Raw genomic sequence first — 24478 nt, forward strand, 5'->3', positions numbered from 1 at the left:
TCGAAGTCAGCCACTAATGTGTGTACAGCGTGATCTGAAGTCAAACTACAGGAATGTTTATGGTGTAATTTGAACATTTCATGTCAATCAATTTATGGGAAGTTGTGGAATTTTAAATGTGTTTTAACTTAATTTCCTAACTCTAAGGCAATAGATCATAGAAAAAACAAAAAGTCCCATAAATGCAGATCATTAAAAACTCAACACAAGACATTTTGTTTGTTTTGTTTATTGTTTATAAGTAATTTCTCCAGAAATGCCAAAAACAAACAAACATAGAAGCTAAGTGGTGATTGGAAGAACACAGCTCCAAGTTATTTATCTATAAATTTAGGTTATGCTTACTTTGTTACAATAGAATCATTTGTTAGAATTTCTAATTAAAAAAAAAAAAGCACATGGAGGAGAGTTGTGTGCGTAGCTTAAAACCCAGCTCCAGAACAAAAATATATAAATAAATGCTTTAAAAGAATACTAAGGGCTGTGGTGACATAAACCAGACTCCAAACTAAACAATCAGTGGTTCATCCCCGAGTGTGAGAATAACTAACCCAACACCACGTGATTAATAAACATACAGTATGCAAAATACAAACAGGGTAGTGTAAGTGATCAAAGTTATACAATGTGCTGATTTGAACCAGCGTAGTGTGTTGAAAATATGAGCACTCAGTTCAACTAAACTGTAGCTTCACTGAAATATATCCAGATAAACAAGTTCACTGATTCAGAGCACAGTCTTAAAATCTCACCTTTCTTGTGCAAAAACAAATCAACAAATCTGCCAAAGCTGAAAGATTTTATTTATTAGAATGGATGTGAGTCACTTGTATGAGGATTACTTCACTTAATTTAAAGCGGGGTTGTGAAACAAGATGATTTGCCTAAATGGCAGCTTTTTAAAATCAGAAATGAGATTTTAAGACTGTGCCAGATTGGAACCTTATCATTCCGTCTTAAGTTGGTCATGTTTCGCAGGATTCGCAATGACAACAAGAAAAACTGTGTTGGTAAAACTAGTTACATCGAACATAAAAAGCAAAAACCAGCCGGCTGGTTGTGGACATTCCTCTCGAGTGTTGTGGACATTCTGAGTGTTGCAGAAACTCAAAATGATGCGACTCGTCCCTTTTCTGCTTCTTTGGGGTTTATTTGACTTAAGGTGGCTGTAAACAAATCCGCTCTGCCTCAAAGTAAACATCCTCATATGTGTAAACGCCAAAAGGCCCAAACTCAAGCAAACCCGTCGTGGGCTGTTGCTCCACCAGGGGGCAACAAAGGCCTTTACAGTCACAGCCACAGTAGAAATCCCTCTTTGTGCACTTAGTCCTGCAGTAAACTCCTTCTTGAATTGGTTTACAGTAACTGACATGTACCACAGAACTGATGTTTTACAGCTGGGTTATTGGTGGATTGTTTCTTTATATTTCTAACGACTGAGAGAGACGAATTAACATTTTCCTACAAGGCCCAAGACTGCAGATAGCCCCTTTAATACATCTATTTCAAGAAAGAACAAGGTAGAACTCAAAGTTAGACTCAAGAAAGATTACAGTGGATTCAAAACTAAAAACATGAATGACTTGACTTAATGACTTGTTAAGATGCAGTGTTGCAGTTCTGGAGAAGGAGCACCAGCGCAGCAGTAGTTCAGCCATCGTCATGCAGTAAAGAGCAGGATTCCCAAAATGACTCCGAGTTATAACGTAAAGACAGAGAGAAGCCCAAAGAGAAAACAAAGACAATATTTCTCTCCTCACCATCACAAGCACTGCGTTCTCCCACTTTACCTGGTGCTTTCGGCTCATTCAAGAGAAACAAACACACACAAGTGCACGTGCACGTGCACACACACACACACACACTTCAGAGGCACAGTGGCTTTCACCGAGTTTCCCCTGATCAACAGGGAAAAGCATCAAAGGAGCAGAAAGAAAAGAGCCATTCAGAGTTTCTGCACCTTTGTGGCTGCTCAGTGGTTTTCTGACACCCTCAGACACGTTTCAATGGGTGGGATGGTCACCCGCTTATAGTTTGACAGCAACACAAAGGCACCATCCATTAGTGTTAGAGGTCAATTAAATCCCTCTCCGACTGTTAGAAATCAACTTGAATGCGGCTAAATATCTGTAGCTGCAGATATTCCGACTGAATGACTTTTACCTGAACCTGCAGGTAAACTGGAGTTGTGGCTCGTGACTAAACTGACTTAAATTGACTTTTAATACAGCTGACCGTATCATAACACAGGACTTATGTGATCTTTAGTCTTTTGAACAATTCACCTGTGGATCAGCACACAGGCCAGCATCTCTCCCACTGGCTTCAATATACTTTCATTGCTCACAAACGTAAAGACGCTTTCGAGTCATGAAAGACCATTAACCACATCTACATCTGTCTCTTATCCAACTTTGGACAAACAAAGCACATTTCCTACATAAACAGGTTCCTTTGTCACTCACAACATGTCAAATGTTGTGGACACTGAATTTGCTAAGGCAGTAAATAGAAGTGCAGAGAAGAAACTAAAGAAGTCAAACATGAATTGTGACTATGTGGCAAAGTTGGAGAAATTGAACACCGATGATGTGGCAAATAGTCTCTCGTCAATCAAACAACTGTCGTCTATTTGATGAGTAGCCAAACTACATTAAAGACAGTTACTTAAGCAAAAGGAGGGAGGCGTTAGCAAGGCACAGCCGCGCTAAGAACCGCTGAGCTCCATATTAACCTGAAGCATATACAATGTAAAGTGACTACAGACGTGAGTGATTTGGGTTCAAACAGGTGTGGCCTGATCTCCTGTGAAATCTGAAGCACCTAAACGCCTCAGACAAACATTTTGTGCATGGGTGGCATCGCTCAATGTTGCAATGCTGGTAAAGTGCTAACTGTGATCGAAGGTTTTCCTTTCACGGCTTCAGTCCGGCTGCAGCTCCCAGAAAACCAGCGAGACGAAAAAGACGGAGACGGTCCAGGGGTCAGGTTTCAGCTCCGCTCAGGCCGTCGGTTCAGTGGCTCTCGATCACCACCGGCTCGTACCCACCGGCTGACACCCTGCAGGGGTCAAACACACATTAAATTATACTGTCCTCTTTAAAACCCACTTCAATCTCAATTACACAGGATGCAGAATCAAACTGACACATGAATTAAGAGAAAATGAGCACTATAATGCTTTCTGAAAGTACAATATATTCATCTTTGTCACCGTTTATATTTTATACTTCATCTACTCTCAATGATGTTTACATGTGCATCTGTGTTATTTATGTGCTTGTGTGCGTAAGCAGATTGGAATTTGGCTTCTGGTCTAGAGGCCGTGCTGCCCCTGGAGCAGAAACACTCTCATTGGTTGAGTTAAAGGTCAGTGGGTGGAGCTAAAGAACAAGTAAACTAACTGGCAGTGACATTGCACAACGAGCAGGTCAACAAAACAGCTAATCTAAACCAGTGGCTGTCCAACTGTGAAGCGTGTACTACTGGTGGTAGCAGAGCGACCCCTGGTGGTACACAAGATAATGGAGGTTTCCACAGAGAACCCAGAGGTCCGCATGCATTTCCTCAGCTGCTGTGGTGCCTCTCTAGCCAACTAAGCAACCAGTAACTGCATCCTGTTATGTATGTTTGTACACTCTATGTTTTAGTCCACATCTGTGCATTAATTGCAGACGAATGCAGTGTAAATGTAAACATACTGACTGTTAAGCTTAATGATTATGTGGAGAAAATGAATTCATGGCGTAACAACTCAGGACTTTTCAGAACTTTTGTGTGTGCAGGTGTGTGTGATAAAACAACATGGACTGAGAATAATGTAATATAATAAAGCAGGGCAGATAACTACTGCCCAGTGCCAACTAGTAGTGGTCAACTAGTCTATAAACTAATATAGGGACGGACCAAATACAATTACATTCGTTGTCTCGAACCGAAATAGTTACATAAGTACAACTCCTAAATGCAGACAGTGAAGAGGAAGAAAGATTGACACAGACACAGACAGACAGTGATGATGCACTAGAGAGACAGAAAGGAGGAAGTGAGACGAAAAAGGCCAGCAGAATAAACTGTCTCACCTGTTTCCCAGTCGGATGCCGCTGAGCGCTGTGGTTCCATCTCTGCTGACAAACAGGCGGAGGTTGCTGTCTGCACGCACAAACACACAGACTGAGTTAGGGACACTGAGAGAAACCAGATCAGCATGAACACACACACGCGCAAACACACCAGAGTAATCAAACACAGAGTCGGAAAACTGAGAGTGCAGGCCAAAGATGATGGAACTATTAAAGGAGCTACAGATGTCAAATGAACAGAAAGAGCAGCAGTATTACATTCACCACAAAGGAAAGAGGGGGTGCTGGAGAGGAGAGTGAGCCTTCTTCTCACCTGAAAAATGTCACTCTGCCGTGCACACAGAGTGAAAATGGGCTATCTTAGGTACTGTGCCCCACAACCTGTGTTACTGATGTCGGTGAAAATAACACATTGTGTAGATGAACTTTACAGCTATTTTATTCTCTTTATTTCAACCAATTCAGGAATTCAAATCTGCTCTTTCAGTTGTGGATGCTGAGACTTCTGAGGAAGTTGACGAACACTGAAACACACAGTTCCTCACGCCTCTCTGCCCTTGATCCTCTTGAACATGCGAGTTGTTTGGGTAAAGTGAACTCTCGTTTTGGAGTTGTCACACAACTGTGAGTACATGAATCCCTCCCTCTGTCCCTCTTTAAACAGTACTCGGCACACACACTCTACCTTCAGTGTTGTTGATATCTGCAAAGTTTTGGCTCTGGACGATTTTCTCCACAATGTCGTCCGCATCCATGCGAGTGTCGTCCACCCAAGAGGGCTGACTCTCCACCGAGTCCTGCTTCCTCCTGGAGCAGAGGAGAAAAGATGGGGAAAAGGGGTCAGATGAAGTTGACCTTTATGTCCTTTTGTTCCAAGGATGGGTGTGAGAGCAGAATGAGCCTGATGAGGGTGAATGTGAGCAGGGCTGTAGTGAGGTTAAACACATTTAAACTCATGTTTAACCCACTTTATTGATATATCTTCAATTTAAATTACAGAATTCATCACAAGAACTTTTTAATTAAAATCTTCACATTAAATAAGTTCTACGCAATGTTTTTTCAGGCCTTTAACAATTACTTCAAAATACTGCCCTTAGATTATGTAAATTCCTGTGCATAATTCCATTTTGCAACACTGTCTGGACTTTATTGATAACAACGGGGAATTTGTCACATTCCCTTAGTTTTCTAGTAATTTAATTTTCCATGATCACACATCGGAAAATGTTCAATGGGTTTTGAGATTGTACCTGGAGAGCCTGTTGGGCAGGACGGGCCGTGGGGGTCGCGGGGGTCTTTCCGGGCGCACAGCCTCTTTGTCACCCTCTGTGAGCGTGTCAGCAGAGACCACCAGGCCCCCAGAGGTGCTGCTTCCTGTGGAGGTGTTCCTGCGGTGAGTGAGGTCTGACACGCTGGAGGAGCAGGAGTGCTCGGTGCTGTAACCTGCAGGAGGGGACAGGAAGCCTTCAGCTGGGATAGTTGGATACCAGCAGGACAAAGTACTGCGCTTACATTAAACACTCTTAGTTAACTGAAGTTAATTCATAAATATCTCTAAATCTGTCAAAGGCGTATTATAGCCCATAATAATAATATCTAGAAATGCATTTCCTGAAGAAAATGCGCTGTGTTTGCAAATGCTGAAAATGTTGTAGACTGCTGAAAAAGTACCTGAAACATTGAAGCCTGAATGCCTGAAAGTATGAAGCTACCAAGACACTGTTTGCTTTATCTGCCACTCTGAGCACAAACATTGGAATTGAACTGACTAACCTGGTAAAGACAGCACAGGGTGTGGGAAAATTAAGTATATTTACTCAAGGATGGTGCTTAGTGAGAAATGTGTGTGTGTGTGTGTGTGTGTGAGGACTCGTGTCATATTTGTCCTTTCAGACTGCAGCTGGTTTTCATAACATTTAGTGTTCTGTTTTTTTGAAGTTTCCATAGATCATTGACAAAAGGAAAAACCCAGGTAAGGCTTGGAGACTGTGTGTGTACCTGAGATTTTGCTGTGCTGGCTGGCGTAGCTGGAGTTACGGGAGTGACCGGACTGGAAGACGTCTACAGAGCAGCACTGGTTCACTTCTGATTCATCCAGAAGACCTGACGACAACAACAAAAAACTGTTAGCATGAGGCATTTATTGACATATATCTGCTCCCTTTCTTTACTTTCACATTAAGGATACATTTCCCTCAGCCATGTGTTAATCACAGGATCATTGTTTCTCAGCTGAGTACTCTCTGTGCCTGTAAGCCCAGAGAGCTGCCAGGTTTTCATTCCGACCTGTGAACCAGTGAAACCACCTGCTGTGAGCGTTTGTTTGTAATAAAACCCTGACAACTCTTGGACCTTGATGTATCACAGCAGAGCATTTGATCACACACACGCACACACTTTTGCCTTGTGTGAAAAAGGTGTTTTGGAGCTCTTCCATAGCAAGACACACATGCTGTGAGGAAATTCCTGCCTCTCAAGTTGGAACATGTTTCACCGTTCGAGCTGCACAAATGCAAAGCACTGCCAACCGGTTTCCATGTTAGAAAATGTCCTGAATATTTTTTTAGAGCTTCTTCCAGAGACGTCTCGAAAAACATCTGTCTAAAGAGAGTTTGAGGAGGCAAATTAGGCACCAGGATCGACAGTAGCCATGTTTTTTGCGACATATTGGTTAATGAATCTTTTAACTACATTTGCTTTATTGCTTTGATAATTGTTTACTGATGGAATCCAGGCAGTCCGATATGTTGGGCTCCATGAATAGACATCACTTTGGCCCACCAATCATGGGCCCTTGTGGACCCTGACTTGGCAGGTTTCAGATGTGTTTCAGTCTACACAGTGTACAGATCTAGCTAGTGAAAGTCGTACCTGAGCTGACGATGGAGGGTCGCGGTTTGGAGGATCGGCCCAGAGAAACACCTCCGGCTGGCCCCGGGTCTGCTGTTCCCTCTCCCTTACAGTCCAGCTGCAGGGTGTGCTCCTGTCCCGAGATTGAGATGGATTTTGCAGTGCTGGGAGGGCTGCAGAAAAAAAGGTTCACTCTTAAAACAATCTAATAAATACTGAGCTACAGTTTGGAATGTGTAACTACTGATGTTCAGATTAGATTATCTTTACTGACAGCTGAGAAACTGAATCTGGGCAGCAACAAAGAGCAGAAAAGAACAAAGTGTCCAAAAGTTGAAATATATAAATATTAAATCTCTCATATGATGTATTCGTTTTACAAATATAAAACCAAGCATCCAATTTGAAATTGCAATATGGGGAATAAGATGAAGCAAAAAAAACACCAAAGAAGTACAAGCAGGTGACATAAAAAGTTAAAAGGGATAGTCACAGACATCAAAGTATCAAAATGTGAATTACTCACGTTTTAAAACACGGATCTCCAGACAGAAGGGTCATCCCGATGATCACCTGTAGGACACAAAAATTACAGGAAATTCTAAATTCATGTTCATATATGAGCGTGAGAGTGAGAGAGAGAATAGCCAAGGATCCCAGCAGCCATCAGCATGATGGTTTATCTTTGTGTATTTATTGATATACATGTCTTCACGTGTCTCCTTTAGTAGAGCGCCTTGCCTTCAGAATGGAGTTGTCCTGCCGTGTGTTCTTGGTGTCGTATCCCTCCAGCAGACAGCAGCGCACGGCGGAGCCAGAACCAGCAAACTCCGCCATGTTGAGGTCTGTGAAACCCAGCTGAGGGTGAAAAGCAGAGGCGGCATGAATGGAGTAATTCTAGACTCACTAATGCTGGGGTTTGCTTTCCTTTTTGGTGCATGTTTACAACCGAGACATTTCTGTGTCCCCATCATTTGGAGTGCCAAGGAAATTACACCTTTCACGTCAGAGGCTTTTGAATTGTACCATATGAAAGAGTGCAAAACCTACTGCTAATCCCCCGGCACTGCAAACAAACCGGGCGAAAACAGCGAGTGCATGTGTTTTGAAACAGATCTGCTACCATACCTGATGGCTTTCTTTTCATTTAATTAATTAAGTACTTAAGTGATGCTCTTAATCAGAGATACCTAACCGAGTGAGAAAATGTGAACGGTTTGATTATTTTAACAGCTTGGTCAAATGGCTGTGGGTAGAAAACCTGCAGTGCTGCGCTAGTTCTAGTTTGTGACCTTGCAGTGAAGTGAGAGTCTCTGTAACAATTAGTCGGTTTCTTTCTTTTGACTCGTTTTTAGTAACAGACGGAAATATTTGAATTACAGTGAGAAGAATATTTACGGTTGAACAACAATTTAACAGACACAGAGCAGCTCCCACAAAGCTATGAGACAGGAACACATGCAGAATCATACAGTATATGTGTATATATACAGTATATGTATGAATGAACAGACTGAAAACTTTAACTGAAACCAAAACACAATGGCCTCACACATTCACACACTGATGGCAGGAGCAAAAGAGGCCAACCTGCACATCAGGAGCAGTTGGGGGTTCAGTGTCTTGCTCAACAACACTTTGACGGGAGGAGCCCGCAAACAAACCAGGAACGCTCCAATCCCTAGACAACGGCTCTACCATCCTGACCCATGCCACCAACAAAAGCAGGGAGGTTTTTGCTTCGACAAATATAATAAAGGTTTTTTTTTTTTTTAACCGTCTGTTATGAAGCGCCCGACCTCATCATCGTCTTTTACTGTGCACATTTCCTTCCATTTGTATGAAACTGCCAGAAATTCAAAAAACATCAAAGTATTGCAGATTTTTACAAACAAAAGAAAAATGGAAACAGATTTTTCGAATACACAGGCCCTTTATTCTTCAAGAATGAAGGCCAGGCAGACAAAATGCAAAGTAACAAAGGAAGCAGCGAAGCAATGAAATGCCACGACTTACAACTTCTTGGCAATCTCAATTACGGATTACAAATATCCACGATGCGCTAGTTAATGCAGATACACACCGATTGGCATTTACTTTGGCCAATCCAAAATCTCTTTGGATGAAGGCTCATTCTCAAAAACAATGAACACAAATGTGAACAGCTAAAACAACATATGAGCGCCACGTAATTTTACTGTCAGTGCCGACAGATGTGTGCGAACAACATCTGCTCAGTCTGCATAAAGGGCAAAGCTGTGTGCTTTATTTGAAGGCTAGATAGGGATCAACACGCCATCTTTAGAAAACAACCGTTGCCGCCTTGTCCGTGAGGAATTTGCCATTGTCTGTACTGCAGTTGTGATGTGTTTTTGATTAACTCTGCGGCGAGCAAAAGGAGAAGGCTCCCATTCTTCATTCCCCAGGTTTCCCTTTCTTTAGGAGCTCCTATTTTCATAGGTGTGTATTTAAGGAAACCAACTTCTAAGGAGGGAAACAGGGTAAATTTAGCCAAAGGAAATCTAAAAGGAGAATGGGAGAAAACAAGGAAATGGTTCCTGTCGGGCAACAGCCGTCCGTGGATCAACAAAACTTTATCTTCATGAGGGGATTGACCTTGTAAATTCATTCACAAGAGATGAAAAAATCCATCACATGCTCTTACGGTTACGGGCAGAGAGGTGTTGGCAGGATGTTTTGCAGATTCTGGGAAAATGTGACGGCTGTGTGATTTATGCGCACAGCGGCCCCATCACATGCGCTCAAGGGTTGTAAGAAATGCTAATATTTACATGTCAAGGCATTACCATTTACAGGACTAAAATGAGCTCATTCTTAATTAATTGTATTTGTTTATGAATGCGCAGGGGGAGGTGGGTGATCGGTACAGACAGGTTCTTACCTTTGTATATGCTTTTCCTCCTTTGAGTTCCTGCGGAGAAAACAGGAAAAGAGTAATTGAACCCACAGAGATCCCACTGATCCACTGTTATTTTACAGAGACTTCCAATTACAGGGCTCCAACAGTAGAGCTCATATTACACAGCCGTGACCACACGCATGCTCCCTGTGCAGGGAAACAGGCAGAGCGTGGCATTTAAGCTCACATGCGATATCACACATAGTCGAGCAGGAGAGCAGAAGGGTCAAGCAGTTTGAACAGAAAATTCCCCAGAAAGTTCGCTGTCTCTCATGAATAAAAGCTCTATAAACATGATTAAATAAATATTGTCTTTGACCGGCTTATGTAAACACTGCCTGGGTTAGGGAATATGTTTTAGAGGAACCATGTAAAACGTCACACAGAGAGCTACGTCAGCTAATAGATAAACAGATTGCCTTGTAGTTGGTTCAGAACTAGTTTGGGTCATGTTGGCACCACTAACTAACCACTTTAGAGTTTGTTTGGGACCTCTTCTTCAAAAGGGCCTTGTGTGGTCGTTAAAGTGCAACCTTGGTGTCGTTGCTGTAGTGAAGTGTGCCAAGAGGAAAGAGTCTGAAAGAAGCAGACTAAACCATGTACGTGTGAAAACACCTTTAGAACTGCTCAGATTTCACAATGCTGTTTGCGTGAAGTGACAGGGTCACAGGAAATGTTGACAGTGTGACAGTTTTTGTACAATTACCACATTTAAGTACTTAATTTCCTCAAGTGTAGCAACTGTGCCTAGAGTAGTAATCCTACAAACTCATCGACAAAGTGGCACCTATGTTAGATAACAAGATTAAATTTCACAGACTAACTGTAATTCAGAATAAATCCTAATTGTAATTGTGATTTATCAAATGTGTAGTTGTACCTTCCTGACAGACACCCTGCAGACAGACGGATCAAGGACTCCTGTGTGGGGGTTGGCACTCATTTTGGACACAAAGGTAAACCTCTTCCTCCAGCGAACACAGTTTTCTTGGACCTCCTCTCTGTAAGGAAAAAATAAAACACATCCAGTAAGGACACATCAATCACAGTCACATACACTTTGCTTTGAGACTTTCCCACGCTTCCCATGAATTTTCCCTTCGGAAATACCATACTATTGCAGATTTTGGTTAGTGATAAGTCATGCCATCAGCAAATGTGCCAACCGACAACTTTGTTCCTACATAAAGACACACAACACAAGACCCTGGATTTACAACACAAACTCTATATTTATACTGCTACTAACAACACAGTCTTTTCCACAACCTTTCTTGGTTATTGAGAGTTAGCAACACATTTTGATTCACTGTTTTCCTTCACTTCAGAATAACATTTCTTTCCAGTTATGTCATCAGTGTCTCACAACCCCATGACCAGTGAGTCCACTGTGGATCCCAACAGTCTGAGCGATGCTGCAAAAACATTTCGAGCGCAAGCAACATTCTCCCAAACTGACAGGATTATAGAGCTGATTCTCGTGGCTTTTGCAGCAGTTAGGCACTTAGATGATTACCATGTCCAGAGGCTTTAGCAGGAGCTACTGGATTGGATGTCTGGCTCAAGAACACTTCCATAGGGCAGGGCTTTGGATGAGCACAAATTAGCTTTTGTAGAGAGGGAATCTGTGTCAATTTGCAATTTGGTTACCACAGGTTGTCTACACAATTAACAGGAATGAACCTTTTAAACGTATTTAGCAATTAACAATTTTTCATGACAAAAACATTGAGGTTGAGGCAAGACTTCTAATTATTCAAAGCAAGCATTGTAAGCTGTCATCGTTGGAAGATATCAATAACAATTTTTTTCCAAGAACTTGACTCACAAAACTAAAACATTTAAGGATCTGTGAGAACCATGCGAAAACACAGATACATCTTACTGTGCCCAATGGAATGACAAACAAACAAAAGATGTCAAGTGGTTTGTCTACCAGCTCTATCCTCGGAAAATCTGTCGAGGAAACTGTCCACAATTGTCTACGGGCTTCTGTGAAACTAGGGTTCGCTTCATGAAATGTCGAGGGAAGTGCCAAGTGTCCACACATCCTGACAATTTGTTGGGAACACAGCGGAGAGTGTGAAAACAAGACTGGCTCATTGATCTGTTTGTTCCTCTGTGATTGACAGTTTGGCAAATTACCAAGAAATGTCATCGTAACTGAACATCGGACAACAGGTGGGCATTTGTGGGAGACCTTTCAAAGCAAAAACACATCTTTAATACTACTACCACTTTTTCAAAACCATTGTTATTAATGTCAAACATGGAGGTGTCATTATGTTGTCATGACACTAAGGAGGTGTCCACACACACACACACACACACACACATACACACCAGCTGCTCTTAACACTCCCCTCCCCCTTTATTTTATTCAACCACTTTGTGTCTCTCTGCAATCTGGTGTGTGATTTTCAACTTCACTTCCTTCCCCTTCTCTCTTCCCTTAACCACTTCAATCATTAGTCATTGCTGTGAGTAAAACACCTTTAATTAGATGTCAAAGCTGAGCTAAATCCAGTCCTGCTTGGGCTGGTTGTGACACATTGCCTGTACTGAGACAGCTCAGTTTACATGCTGGCACTTTAAGGGCTTACTGCCAACATCTTGTAGACCGATATTTAAAACTTTTATCAAATTATCCAAAAATTCAATAACTAGTTTTGTATTGTATTAAAATAACCCTAATATGTATATTGTACAGCATTGTTTTGCATAATTTCTAGGAATATAAGTCAGTGAGCCCCAAGACAACACAACCCTCATGTAAAAACAACAGTGAATTAAGGCTTTCTTAATTCACTTGACAAGTTCTATTCCAGTCAAGTTCTAGTCTTATTCTTGCACGTTCTATAAGTAAGGAGCAGTAAAATAACCCGACTCTGAAGGATGTTCCCTCTTCCCTCTATCCTCTATCCTCGTCATCCAGCTCTTATCAGGACCCCCATGCTTTTGGTCCTCCAGCGTGCAACAGGGAGCGTTCCCAAACCACATTCCTCAGTCCAGATGGCTTTGTTCAGGCTCCATGGAAACACTCACACTCCTCAAATCTACTGACAATCAGCCTGCAGAGCAGAGGAGGAGGAGGAGTCTGACCGGACCACCACTTTCCCTTTCAGCCCGAGACGTTTTTATAAGCCCCAGCGCCGTTTGGTTTATCTCACCTGCAACGTTTGTATTTCTGCCTTCATTATTCCTCCAGTGTTTTTACTTAGGCAGCAGGAGGGGGCAGGGGTGCAACACTGAACAGGACTACTTAGGTATCAACAAAGGGATTAGGTGTTTTTTGGCTCTTAAACATGGTCGCTCTAATGTCACTCTTCCAAGCATGTCCATATTAAGCTGCATAGATGTAAAAAAAAAAACAAAAAAAAAGGCCTGATCTGCTACATTCTATATGGACAGAGTTTGAGAAGGCGTGGTTTATTGTCGGTTAAGTTGTGTCATCTTATAAAAAAAGGCTTGTTTTTGAAAATTGTTGTTTACTTTTTGTTTGTTTACAGAGTAAATCTAAAATGGACAAAACACACATTTGTACTAAACTGGATCCAGGGGCATACAGGCGAGCATACATGGAGTTGTTTTGTTGTTGTTTTGTCTCCATGTATTGTCTTCCTATTGTGAGCCTTCTGAGAGCTCTACTGTGGAGCAGTGGCACAGGCCTCAGTGAGAGTAGACAAGACACTGAAGCTCACAACTGAAGCCTTGAACACAGAGAGCTCACAGAAAATGAGGGCCCACATGAAAGCGCGAAACTGATACAAAGGCAGTCATTGTCCTCTTCCAAGCATTTATTCTAGTTGTACTGCAGGCAGTTCTTGGTCGTTGTCGAGTTGAAACAAATTATTATAACCTAAACAGAAAACACCTGTGTCTCTCAATAAACTGGAACTGCAGACAGCTGAAAAGTACAAATATTTCCTGCATTTATCTAGAAGACAGAGCCAATGGGCAGCAGAAGTTCAGAAAAAGTGGAATATGTACGGGAGCAACATTGGTACCTTCATCTACCAGAGGCTACCAGAGAAGGCCTCCAAATCACAGGCGATGCTTTTAAAAGCTTTTCACCAGAAAGAACATGAGGAGAGACCCACTCGAAGCAGGGATGAGATGCCCAGACAACCTAATGTAGCATCTAAAAAGAACAAAAACAGATCATAAAATAACATAACAGGAAGAAGAACAAAAGTCTTCTCGCAAACAGAATTGCTGCCAGCATGGGTGGTGTAAAACGTAATGGCTTTACCTTAACTAACATTTACTGAGGACAAAAGTACAACAGGCTCAAATTCCTTAGATCATCAACTCAAACTAATGGCTTGATAAAGAGACGCAACAACATGTCCCAGTGATGCTGAAGTACTCACGATACAGCCAAATGTGGCAAGGAAGCAAACAAAGAATTAAGACTTTTATTGCTTCAGGGAAACCAATATTGGGAGGGGAAGATGAGAAGATTATTTAATAGGAGAGGACAATTGTGGGTTGTTTGTACTTTTCCTTCCACCTCTGAACATTAACACCTTTGTACATGTGGTTGCACCCTAAAAGGTCAGCTGAACTCAGTCTGAGTGGAGCTCCCCCTTACAGTACCCCAGCATGTGATGACTTAACATGTCAGCAATGCAGCAGTATGGGATCCTTATCTCCCATCCTGGCTGCGTGGCTCCTCTCCTCTCAGAAATACAAACAGCCGCGTGGCCGGGTCGCATCGATAGCTCAGATAAACAGCCCGAGAGCAAAGTGCTGAGGAAGCAGCCAGATCCTGCAGGGGAACACTGACGTCAACCCAGGCCGGCGGGCGGCAGGACAGCCAAGCAGTTAGAGAGGATGTTTCTGTATGCAGAAGGCCTCCGGGACGACCCCCACTGCCGCCAGGGCCTTAGTTTCAACAGCCACGTGTCCTGTCAGAGGCCCTGGAATGCCCTACCTGACTTAACTAATGAAGCCTGGGTGACTATATTACCCAGGGTTCGTCAATAAAAGCTCAAACAAACAGCACCATACCTTTATTTAGACATGATGTGACCACACCTCGCTAAATACCATTGATAGCTTTTGATCCTATTTCCACAGCAACCTGAAACTGTATACAAAAACAAGCGCAGATCAAAGGCGACATATTAAAGATAGATAATTATACCGAGTTCCATGTTCTTAATTTCATTTGTGGATACATATTTTGAAATCTGCTTATACATATGAAAAACACAATGATCTGCTTCAATTCTCCGCTGTGGCAGCACTGCTGTGCACACCGAGTGTAAACAGGCATTTTTTGGGTACTGTATCTTTAAGTCCCCCAACCCAAAAAGTCCACTATGTTCTGATCCGTCAGACGTGACGTGGTGGATGCTCGCCAAATATTTGCTCTTTAGCCCTGCTCATTGTGGGTGTGTGTAGGGGTGGCACATGTTTACGTAAACATATAATGGAAGTAAAGGACTAATCAAAGATGAGGCTTTCAGGGCAGTTCAGGGCCGATGGGTTTGGCTTCCCGGAAACATTTCTGTAGGCTTAAACATAAAGTTAACAAGCTACTTTGACAATGTTTAACACACTCCCTAGTATAATCACCCTGTAAGAATAAGGGGAAAATAACAAAAAAACTATATATTATAAACTGCCAGGTAAATACAAACATTCTCAATGTCTTCCCTCATCAAGGTTACATGAAACTTCACTTTACCAGTGAATTCTGGGTGCAAGTTGAATCTCAAAGTGCTGCTGAACAAGTTATTTATGAAGCTTGCTGCAGCACTCCCCTGCACACTGAGTCATCAGCAGTTAACTTAATGTATACGGACTGAGGAGGCGAAATCAATGCAATCTGCCACAAAGGCAAATTAAGGTCATTAAATGAAGCCAAAACCTTTTGTATGATGATAAATCTTGTTGAACATGACATTTGTTCATCTATTACAGACAATGCAATCATCCTCATATGATTTGACTGTCTGGACTTCACAACAATCAAAAACTTACAAAAACACCAGGATTCAAACCATTAACATTGGAAACATGATAACTTCTGTAGTGCTTAAATGACCAAGAAGAATTCCTCAGTATGGAGGATCTGCATTTTGATTACCTCCTCTGATTCCGGAGGAATACTGGATACACACCCCCGAACCGAGCACACAGATACAAAGACATCCACTCAAACATCACTAAAATGCTAATGGCTGGAAAAGTGCGGTGAAAACAGGAAACAGCTGTGGAGGGGCTGTTCATCCCAGTCACCCTCTCACTTTCAAACTCACTCCTCACTTTCCCTCCTTTCCACTCAGTCTACACTCACCCCTTCCATTAACTCAAAAGCGTCAGCCTCTTTCTCCAGGTGGAGCTACCTGCTTTATGTAGCGGGTTCTCACAAAGAGAGTGATGTGGAAAAGATTTTTTTGGTTTCGGTTAATCACCTTTATTTACTCGAAAAACACATCACTGCCAAGTTACAAATAGAGTGACAGCTGTCTGTTTGGGTGTGATTTAGCAGTCCTACTATGCATGAGGGAACACAGTGCGAGTGTGTGTTACTGCCAGAGTCCAAATCTGTATCTGAACAGGAAATGAAGACAATCTGGCCACGTTGCCGTTGAAAAACATCCAACTCTACTTACTGCAACCTCTCTCTGCCACTTCACGTTACAGACTTCCTCATTTCTCTTCCTTCTTCACCTGAACACTCATCTGTCATGCTCACCTCTCTGCACTCAGACACACACATGCTGCTCTCGTGTCTCTTCAGCCTCTGACTGCTTTTCTCTTTACTTAACAAAATTCCCCTCTACAGTATGCTCTTCGCTGAGCTCTTGTTTGCTTTGCTGGCGCTTCTCTATCATGATCACTGTCGGGTCAGGGGAATATTTTGTTACACCCACAGACAGCTTTCTGCAGCTGTGTTTAACACTTATTACCACCGATTACTTGAGTCTGTTAATCAAGAAATGTATGATAACAATATTTAACAATGCCACTCTGAAGAACAGTATGGATAAGAGCATGAGCTAAAAGTCCAAAATGTAAACACCAAACTAAAACAAAAGACGTAGCTGACAAAGCCTGAACTCGTGCTGCAGTGAAACACTGTGTTTCCCTGCCAAAACATGACAGGGACCAGATGGTTCCTAGAGCTTTATAAGGGGAAAACACAGTATCCATCAGCAAATCTGCTGTCTCTAAACACTGCAAACCAAGGAGTTGGATGTAAGGATATCCAATGTTGATACTGTCTGTAATATGTCAATACGTCAAGTTCAACAAACCTCAACTGGTATGTTAAGTAAAATGTAATGTGTGTCCAACATCTGTGTCCTCATCTAATTTCAGGTCAACACCAGGTCAGACCACGATCTGACCTGGTGCAAGTTGGGCTTTGTACTGAGTTGAGCTGATGTGGGTTTTAAAGGCTTAATTGCCAAACACAGAAGAATTAATTTGAAGAATAGTCAGTACGTTGAAATGCACTTTAAAACTAACACTTCAGGCAATAAATCCACTGTGTCCACCCCATGTAAAAACCTTAATGCAATTGAAATGGACACAAATCGAAGTATGCTTACACTGAGGAACAGATCTAGATTATACAACTGTAAAATGCTTTAGTAAGGCATATAAAAGGTCTTAATCGGAGTGTATCCCCTCCGTGTACATTTTTCTTCCTATATCACGTTATGGAGGGCCTGACTGGACATTTACTGATAATAGATTCAAGATAAAGTCATGCAAAATACAATTTAAAGCCCCCCCATCAGAGCAGTTAGTGTCACACACTCTTTTGGTAACCCCTCTTGAAAAGCAGAACTGAAGTCATTACTTTGGTGGACTGTAATGTCATGATTTCATTCCAAGCTTCCTGTGTCGAGCAAGTACAGCATTTCTTAGGAGACCATATGAGGAGTTCAGAGAATATTACACAACTCCTCCTGTCTTAGACTACTTTTTAGTGCTTTTTATGTTGTTTGTAAAACATGACTCCAAGTGACCAAAGGCTTTCACACACCACGTCTTATATAATGATCCAGATCTGTAGAACCCCATGTTCAATTGAGGGGAAAAAACTAAGCTATTAGTCACAATCATTACAGTCATTACAGCAACAATGTTTAAGCAATAACCAAGAAACAAATGTGAAAATATAATAGAGATCATATGAGGTGATTTCCACTGTGATCAGTTTGTGGGCCTCTTTCTATCAGAAGTGCACTGGAAAGTATGAGACGGCCCAAAACAAAAATCAGTCTGATGTCAGTGTGACTCTGCTGCAGGGTCACATTTGCAGCATGTGATCCTCTCTGCTTACACCCAGACTTGGAACCAACAGGGATGGGAGGGAAGGAGCTCTCAAGCAAGGCGGAGTGGTGCACTGGATACTCTGCAGACAAATTCCTACACTGTTTCAGACCCACAACAAGACGAGGCCCCGGCCAGTGCCCGGACAAAGACGGAGGTTGTCAGAACTGTGACATAACACTAATCTCTGCCTGCTGCAGAGGGAGCCTCCCGGAGCCATCACCACTGCCTCTGAGAAGCCCTTGTTTTGTGCTCTCTCTCTCTCTCTCTCTCACACACACACACACACACACACACACACACACACACACACACACACACACACACACACACACACACACACACACACACACACACACACACACACACACACACACACACACACACACACACACACACACACACACACACACACACACACACACACACACACACACACACTCAGAGGCAGAGATGATAAGTGAGTAAGGAGGGAGGGAATCGGAGCTGTTATATAACAGAGGAGAACGACCTCAGAGAGTTTCGCCCGCAGAGGCCTCGGATATTGTTGTCTCACTGCAGAGGGCAGGAGCTCTGTGAGGCCGTGATCCTCTGGGGGCAGAATTAATCTCATTGCTTTTGTGGAGAGAATGAACAAACCACGTAGTGTGTATGGCTATTGATCTACGAGTTAAAACATACAATAATAGAGTTCTGTGTTTACATAACTGACCCACAAGTCATGCACGTCAGAGTTTTATAATTGCTTTAAGGCTCCAATGACTTTGAGTCCTTTTAATGAAAAATGTTAGACAGTATATAATTATAGCTCGTTTTAATACGCTTGACCTTTATCGTCTCAACTGAGAATCAAGCGCATCGCTCCACATTCCTCCACAGAGAATTAGAACTCTCCACAGACCATCTTTTGTTCTGTTCGCTCCTAATGGTACAAAAACAACCTGACTGTGTCCACATGATCACAGTCCACTTCTGAGAACTTTCCATGCATGAATCAACTGATCTGAAAATAAACCCCATCTCTGGACACTTTGAGTGTGAGCATCTTTCCGTCAAAGGTTTACAGTGAGTGTACAGTGAATATCAATTTCATCTCAGTTCCAGCTTTAGAGGCGCACAGAGATTCATCCATCAGCCCTGGTTCACAGTAAATGCGTCTAAGTTGCAGTCAAATTCTGAGATAATAGTCTTAGAATTCCAATACAGGCTGTGTTTGGTCTCGAGAGTGCTAATCATCAGTGGCCTCCCACGTCCATTTAGGCCAACCACCTTGGACTGATCACTGAGGACGTCTTTGTGATAAACCTGTAGCCAAACCTGAACAGTTGTTACAAATACACAGATGAAATGTCAGCAGTCAAGGCTCTCTTTCCTATCATAAATGCCACTTTATCATCCACCCCTGATGGAACGCCTTCAGACTAAACACAGAGCCGGACATGGTGTAGTACTGCTGCAAGTTATCTAACGTCCTGGATGACTGAGAACTTTCAAAGACATACGACAAAATATTCTCATTATCACAACTATTTAGTCTTGGCGCAGACGTTTCATGATAATCAGAGACACAATTTATGCCTAGTCTACATTATCAACAGCCAGTACACTCAGTGACATGAGGACACTGACCCAGACAGGTGATACTAGGAGAGCACCATATTGTGCGACCATCTATAAATGTGACTTCAGACTCAACAACAAATTGTTATGTTATGGTTAACGCTGTCTCGTGAGGTTTTTTCTGTGGTCGTACAATTTGGCTGTCACTCGATCCACGATCTCTGCTTCCAGAGCTGCTTTACCTCTGAGAAAGGTTGCATGACTGAAATGAAACTCTCTTAAAATGGAAACATCCGCCGAGAGGCAATCATCACCAAGATCAGAGCAATCTTCCATTTGTTTACTTTCCTTCTCTTTGATAAAGATTGCTCCATGAGGGCACATGTTAAAGCACGGGGAGGTTGACCGTTTTCAAAGACGATGATCTCACTTTGGGAAAGGACCCAGAGGAATGTTTCTCACACGTAAGCATTTGTCAGGATTTGTTCGGCAGGCCTGTTTCAACATGTGGGACAAACAGGGTGTGGAAAACTCTTGATAAAAAGAAAAGGGCATTTTGACACTAAACACGGATTCCTCTCATTGTTCTGAAGCCATCTTTCAGTCTTGATTCACACCCTGAAGAAAAGTGAAGGGCTAAAAGTAGGGCAGCCTTTTCTTCCCTAATTCAAACCTTCAGAATTCAGTCCCATGCTTTCATTCAATAAAAGTGTTAGGAGACACTGTAGCAATAAAATACTGTAAGGCAGCTTACAATATAATGCTTTGTGTTGTTTAACAAGGTGAGGTTGGCTCAGTGGGTCAGAGTGTGTGAAAGACAGGACAGAAAGGAAAGAGCAAGACTGTCTGAAGCTTCATGCTGGGTTTTGAAAAAAAGTGCTGAAAATCTATTTTGAATAAGGTCTGTTTACTTGATTGTTTAATGTAGGTCACAGACATACATTTATTCTAGGAGCAAATTAACAGCTTAAATGAGCTTTTTGTGAGGCACAGTGTATGAGACCTTGGCTTGACTTGCAACAAGTGCAAACTGCAGCACTCTCTAATCCTGCAAAGAATGATAACTTTCGGTATCAAATCTTAATATATTTTCCTGCCTAATAAAGTCTATAAACGTTCAAAACTATGAAAAAAAAGTTCTCAAAGGCCAATGTGATGTCTTGAAATGTTTGTCAGTAACAGTTAAAACCCCAAAGGAAATCAAACTTCATCATAAGATACAGATAAGCAGTGGATTTGCACAGTAGAGAAGCTATGACAAAGTCTGAATTTTCACTTGACAAATGATCAAAACGATTAATCAATCATATTAGTAATTAATCGATATTCTAAAAGTTGGTATGACATGTTGCTTATGACCAAATCGTCAATAACTTGTTTCATTTGCTATTATCTTTAATAGTTGTTCAGTATGGCTACAAGTTGTGCTACAAAATGAAAGCTTTTCCAACGTCCTGCATGTGTTCATTGGAAACAGAAATGTACAATCATCTGCAACATTTTGTGCCAACCTACGCAGCGTGATCTTCACAACATATTGCTCAATGAAAATGAATTGGGACCTTGTTAGAATTATACTCCTATTGCATATTCGGTAGATTTCTATTGCATGATGTTGTTTATTGTGGCCAAGTGTGTGACAGCTCATGTCAGTATCTTCTCTCCAGTTCACTGTAACCTGACTTCTCCTGAACAGAGTGAAAAAGGATAATCCCTTCCATTATCTGATGGACTTGGCAGGTGTGAGAACCGTTTGTTGTGTAAGAAGTTCATCAATACTAGTCAGTGAACCACAACATGCAGTTGGAAGGAGTGTTGGTGTTTTTTTAAAGTATGCATATTAGATAAGAAAATCCTGTATTGTGAAATGTAAATATCTCCAACATGTTAATGGATTTTAAATTTGACTTGGTTATTTTGAGTATTTAGTCAAAACGAAGGCTTTCTCAATGAAATCTAGTCAACATAACATTTTTCTGAAAATGTATTTATATATATATTTATGAACATAATTCTTTGAGGAGACGGCTGTTTGTTGTTTTATTACAGCTTGTTTTTGCACTTTTGCATAATAAGGTTAAGGAAGTCAAACTGGCTCCACACAAGAGAAGAGATACAAGAAGAGACAATTGATCTGATGTGGCAGAAATGAGGAAAATAAAAGCACAGAAACAAACTGAGGACCATCTTCACTATCTCCACCTTCACCTGGCTAATCAAATCTCAACTGTCATTTTACGAGGGATAGCACCAAAAAACGACCAGGGTTAAAAGCAAAACTGATATCGTTTACTAGCAGAACCACCAATACCCCTCAAACGTTCAAAATGCAGGACCTTTGAGTGAGGTGCAATAAAATGTCATCACTGTGTTTGAATGCATTTATCCGAGGTTTGTTGTTGCGTTTAGTCTGGTGCTGCTGCTGAGGTGCCAGTGCAGAGACACAGAAAGGCCACTTGGCAACACCCTGCACTTAAATCTGACACACAGAAACCCAGTCTTTCATTAACCAGGGCCAACAGCTTACATACATTTGCAGAAATTCCAGTTGGTGATATGCAAACCTACAGTGAAGTAATAATACTCCCTATTGAGGTCCACACACACACACACACACACACACACACACACACACACACACACACACACACACACACACACACACACACACACCATAACTGCACACACAGCACATAATATTATCAAGGTACTAGATGACCTCAGCAAATAAAACATCAAGGTTCTGATGATTTCATTACTACATTCTTATGGCAGTTATACAGCAATTCAGTAATTTCCCTCAGGATAATAAATTTTTATCTTATCTGAATTAGAGGTATGTTAGAGGAAAAGGCTTCAGCAATGTTTATCCTAAAATGTATCAACATAACAGTCTTCACTTTGATGTGCTAGATTTGTGCAAATTTGGTGCTTTCACAGTTGTCTCCATCCAAAAGTTCACTATCAAAAACAGCTGTGGTTAGACTAGTTAAACCTGGAGTAGGTTTGCATTAAATGTTTGTAACTAGTAAAGCCTTTTGCCCTCCTATATGGACAGAAAAGGGGCAAAACCCACATTAAACCAGGCCAATTAACATCAAAACTGAACTAAAATCTAAGGCTCTCACTCTACTACTACTCTTTGCCAAATATCAGATAATCAGTTTTGGTAACACCTGACATTTAGAGCCTAAAGCTGTATTTAACCCACTTTTGTCTTATTTGTGGAAACGAATTGTCCAGAGCACATCGACATCCTCTGTACTCAGATAAGTCAATCCTGAACTAGATTTACAAAACGGGGGGACAAAAACAAAAACACGAGTATATTGTTTACCTCTACTCACCCTAAACGGTATGTTATTAAACTGCCATTCGGAGTCTAAGAACTGTTTTTAAACGATGTTTATGTGTGTGAAACGTTAGCTACCTACACAGGCGGTAAAGGGGACCAATAAAACGCCAGTGATCCCCAGACTTGCGTGTGTGTTTCGTCATAATTTACCTGGAGGAAGTAGCGACAAAGTCTCCATCCAGCAGCCGGAGCTTGCAGAACAAAACTCCGTTGACAAAAGGAACAGCGGTGAGCTCCTCCAGAGTCAGATGGGTCTGGAACTTAAATTTCTTCTTTTTCACAAAGAACGCCATAGTTTAACTGTCTTCACTAGCATAAAAACACAACTAAAACTCTAAGGGAATCTAATCAAACGCTATAAAAACCGAGCTACGTGCAGCTGTTGTTACTGAGTTTGTTCATTCGAACTCCTCTTCAGAGATGATTCAGCACAGAAACCTGAAAGCAAACGACATATTACGGTTTGTAAGTTAATAAACGTAGAGAAAACTGCCGTAAATAACAGAAGACTTACATGAAGACATTTCCGTGTCTGTCAGCTTCGGCGGCAGCGGCTCATCAACGACAAATGACAGAGAAAGACTCTTCAGCTCCGTTTCTTGCGGTACCGAGAGGAGGAGGAACTTTGGACCAGCAACGTCTGCCAACGATGAGAAAACATATGACTTCCGAGTGTGTCCTTTCAGAATAGAAGAGTATGCTTATAAATACTCACAGCAGACGCCTCACAATTGCTGTACTGCACCAAATATTATTTTATTTTATTTTTTAGGGGAGAAAATTACAAGATTGACATATTTGTCTGATCATACAGCGACTGTCGACGCACGTAATGTGTACACGTTTACAGAAATACATAAATATATACAGCATAAACCTCAAATAACACCATAAAAAGCGACAGTATAGTTGGAATACGTTTATGTCAACAACTTATTATTCCTTAAGGCGTTTGGAGCACAGACAACACTGCTTTCCAATGACACGTTTTAGCTTTTATTCTGATGGAAAAAACACAACATTTCCGGTATTATATTTGACTTGACATCCCTGTTTGCGCCCCTGGTCAGAGAGCGATAACCCTAGGAAACAGCGTCCTCATGTGGTTAGCGTCGGCACTGTTACGCTTCCTTTGGATCAACGCAACGTTCTTGAATAAAAAATGTGCATTGTTTTTCCAGAAAGGAAAAATGTCCACATTGACATTAATATTGATATTGATTGACATTGACTTCAATTTGTGGTTTTATTCACTCACAGTCAGTCGGTCTGTTCGTCATCTATTTAGAGGTCAAGCTGTCTGCGCACCCGCCTGTCTTGATATCACTTACTCCTAACCTTGGCATACTTATACCTACAGATACCATTCCAACATATATTATATATTTTCCATAATATTCAGTATCACTC

At 41.6% G+C, this 24478-nt stretch overlaps 1 protein-coding gene across 1 annotated transcript; it reads right to left on the reverse strand.

Moving 5' to 3' along the window:
* Positions 1 to 213: 213 nt before the first annotated feature.
* On the reverse strand, positions 214 to 23710 carry eeig1a (estrogen-induced osteoclastogenesis regulator 1a). The gene is made up of 12 exons (XM_076150781.1): positions 23583 to 23710; positions 23219 to 23506; positions 10736 to 10856; positions 9838 to 9867; positions 7677 to 7793; positions 7462 to 7508; positions 6957 to 7108; positions 6084 to 6188; positions 5336 to 5528; positions 4768 to 4889; positions 4083 to 4152; positions 214 to 3060 (listed from the first exon to the last, which is right to left on the reverse strand). The coding sequence occupies exons 2-12, from the start codon at positions 23359 to 23361 to the stop codon at positions 3015 to 3017; spliced, it is 1146 nt and encodes a 381-aa protein (XP_076006896.1). The 5' UTR covers positions 23362 to 23506; positions 23583 to 23710; the 3' UTR covers positions 214 to 3014.
* Positions 23711 to 24478: the final 768 nt, after the last annotated feature.

Source organism: Genypterus blacodes, unplaced genomic scaffold (genome assembly GCF_046128005.1).
Source record: "Genypterus blacodes isolate CSIRO-AG114 ecotype Tasmania unplaced genomic scaffold, CSIRO-AGI_Gbla_v1 ptg000053l_1, whole genome shotgun sequence".
Classification (NCBI taxonomy): Eukaryota; Metazoa; Chordata; class Actinopteri; order Ophidiiformes; family Ophidiidae; genus Genypterus; species Genypterus blacodes.

Excerpts from the sequence above, each read along its gene's own strand:
- eeig1a (XM_076150781.1), bottom strand. The coding sequence starts at position 23,361 with ATGGCGTTCTTTGTGAAAAAGAAGAAATTTAAGTTCCAGACCCATCTG. Across the intron at positions 10,857-23,218 it reads TTTGTCGCTACTTCCTCCAG|AGAGGAGGTCCAAGAAAACT; the intron begins GTAAATTATGAC and ends TTTTCCTTACAG. Across the intron at positions 7,794-9,837 it reads GAGGAAAAGCATATACAAAG|CTGGGTTTCACAGACCTCAA; the intron begins GTAAGAACCTGT and ends TTTCACCCTCAG.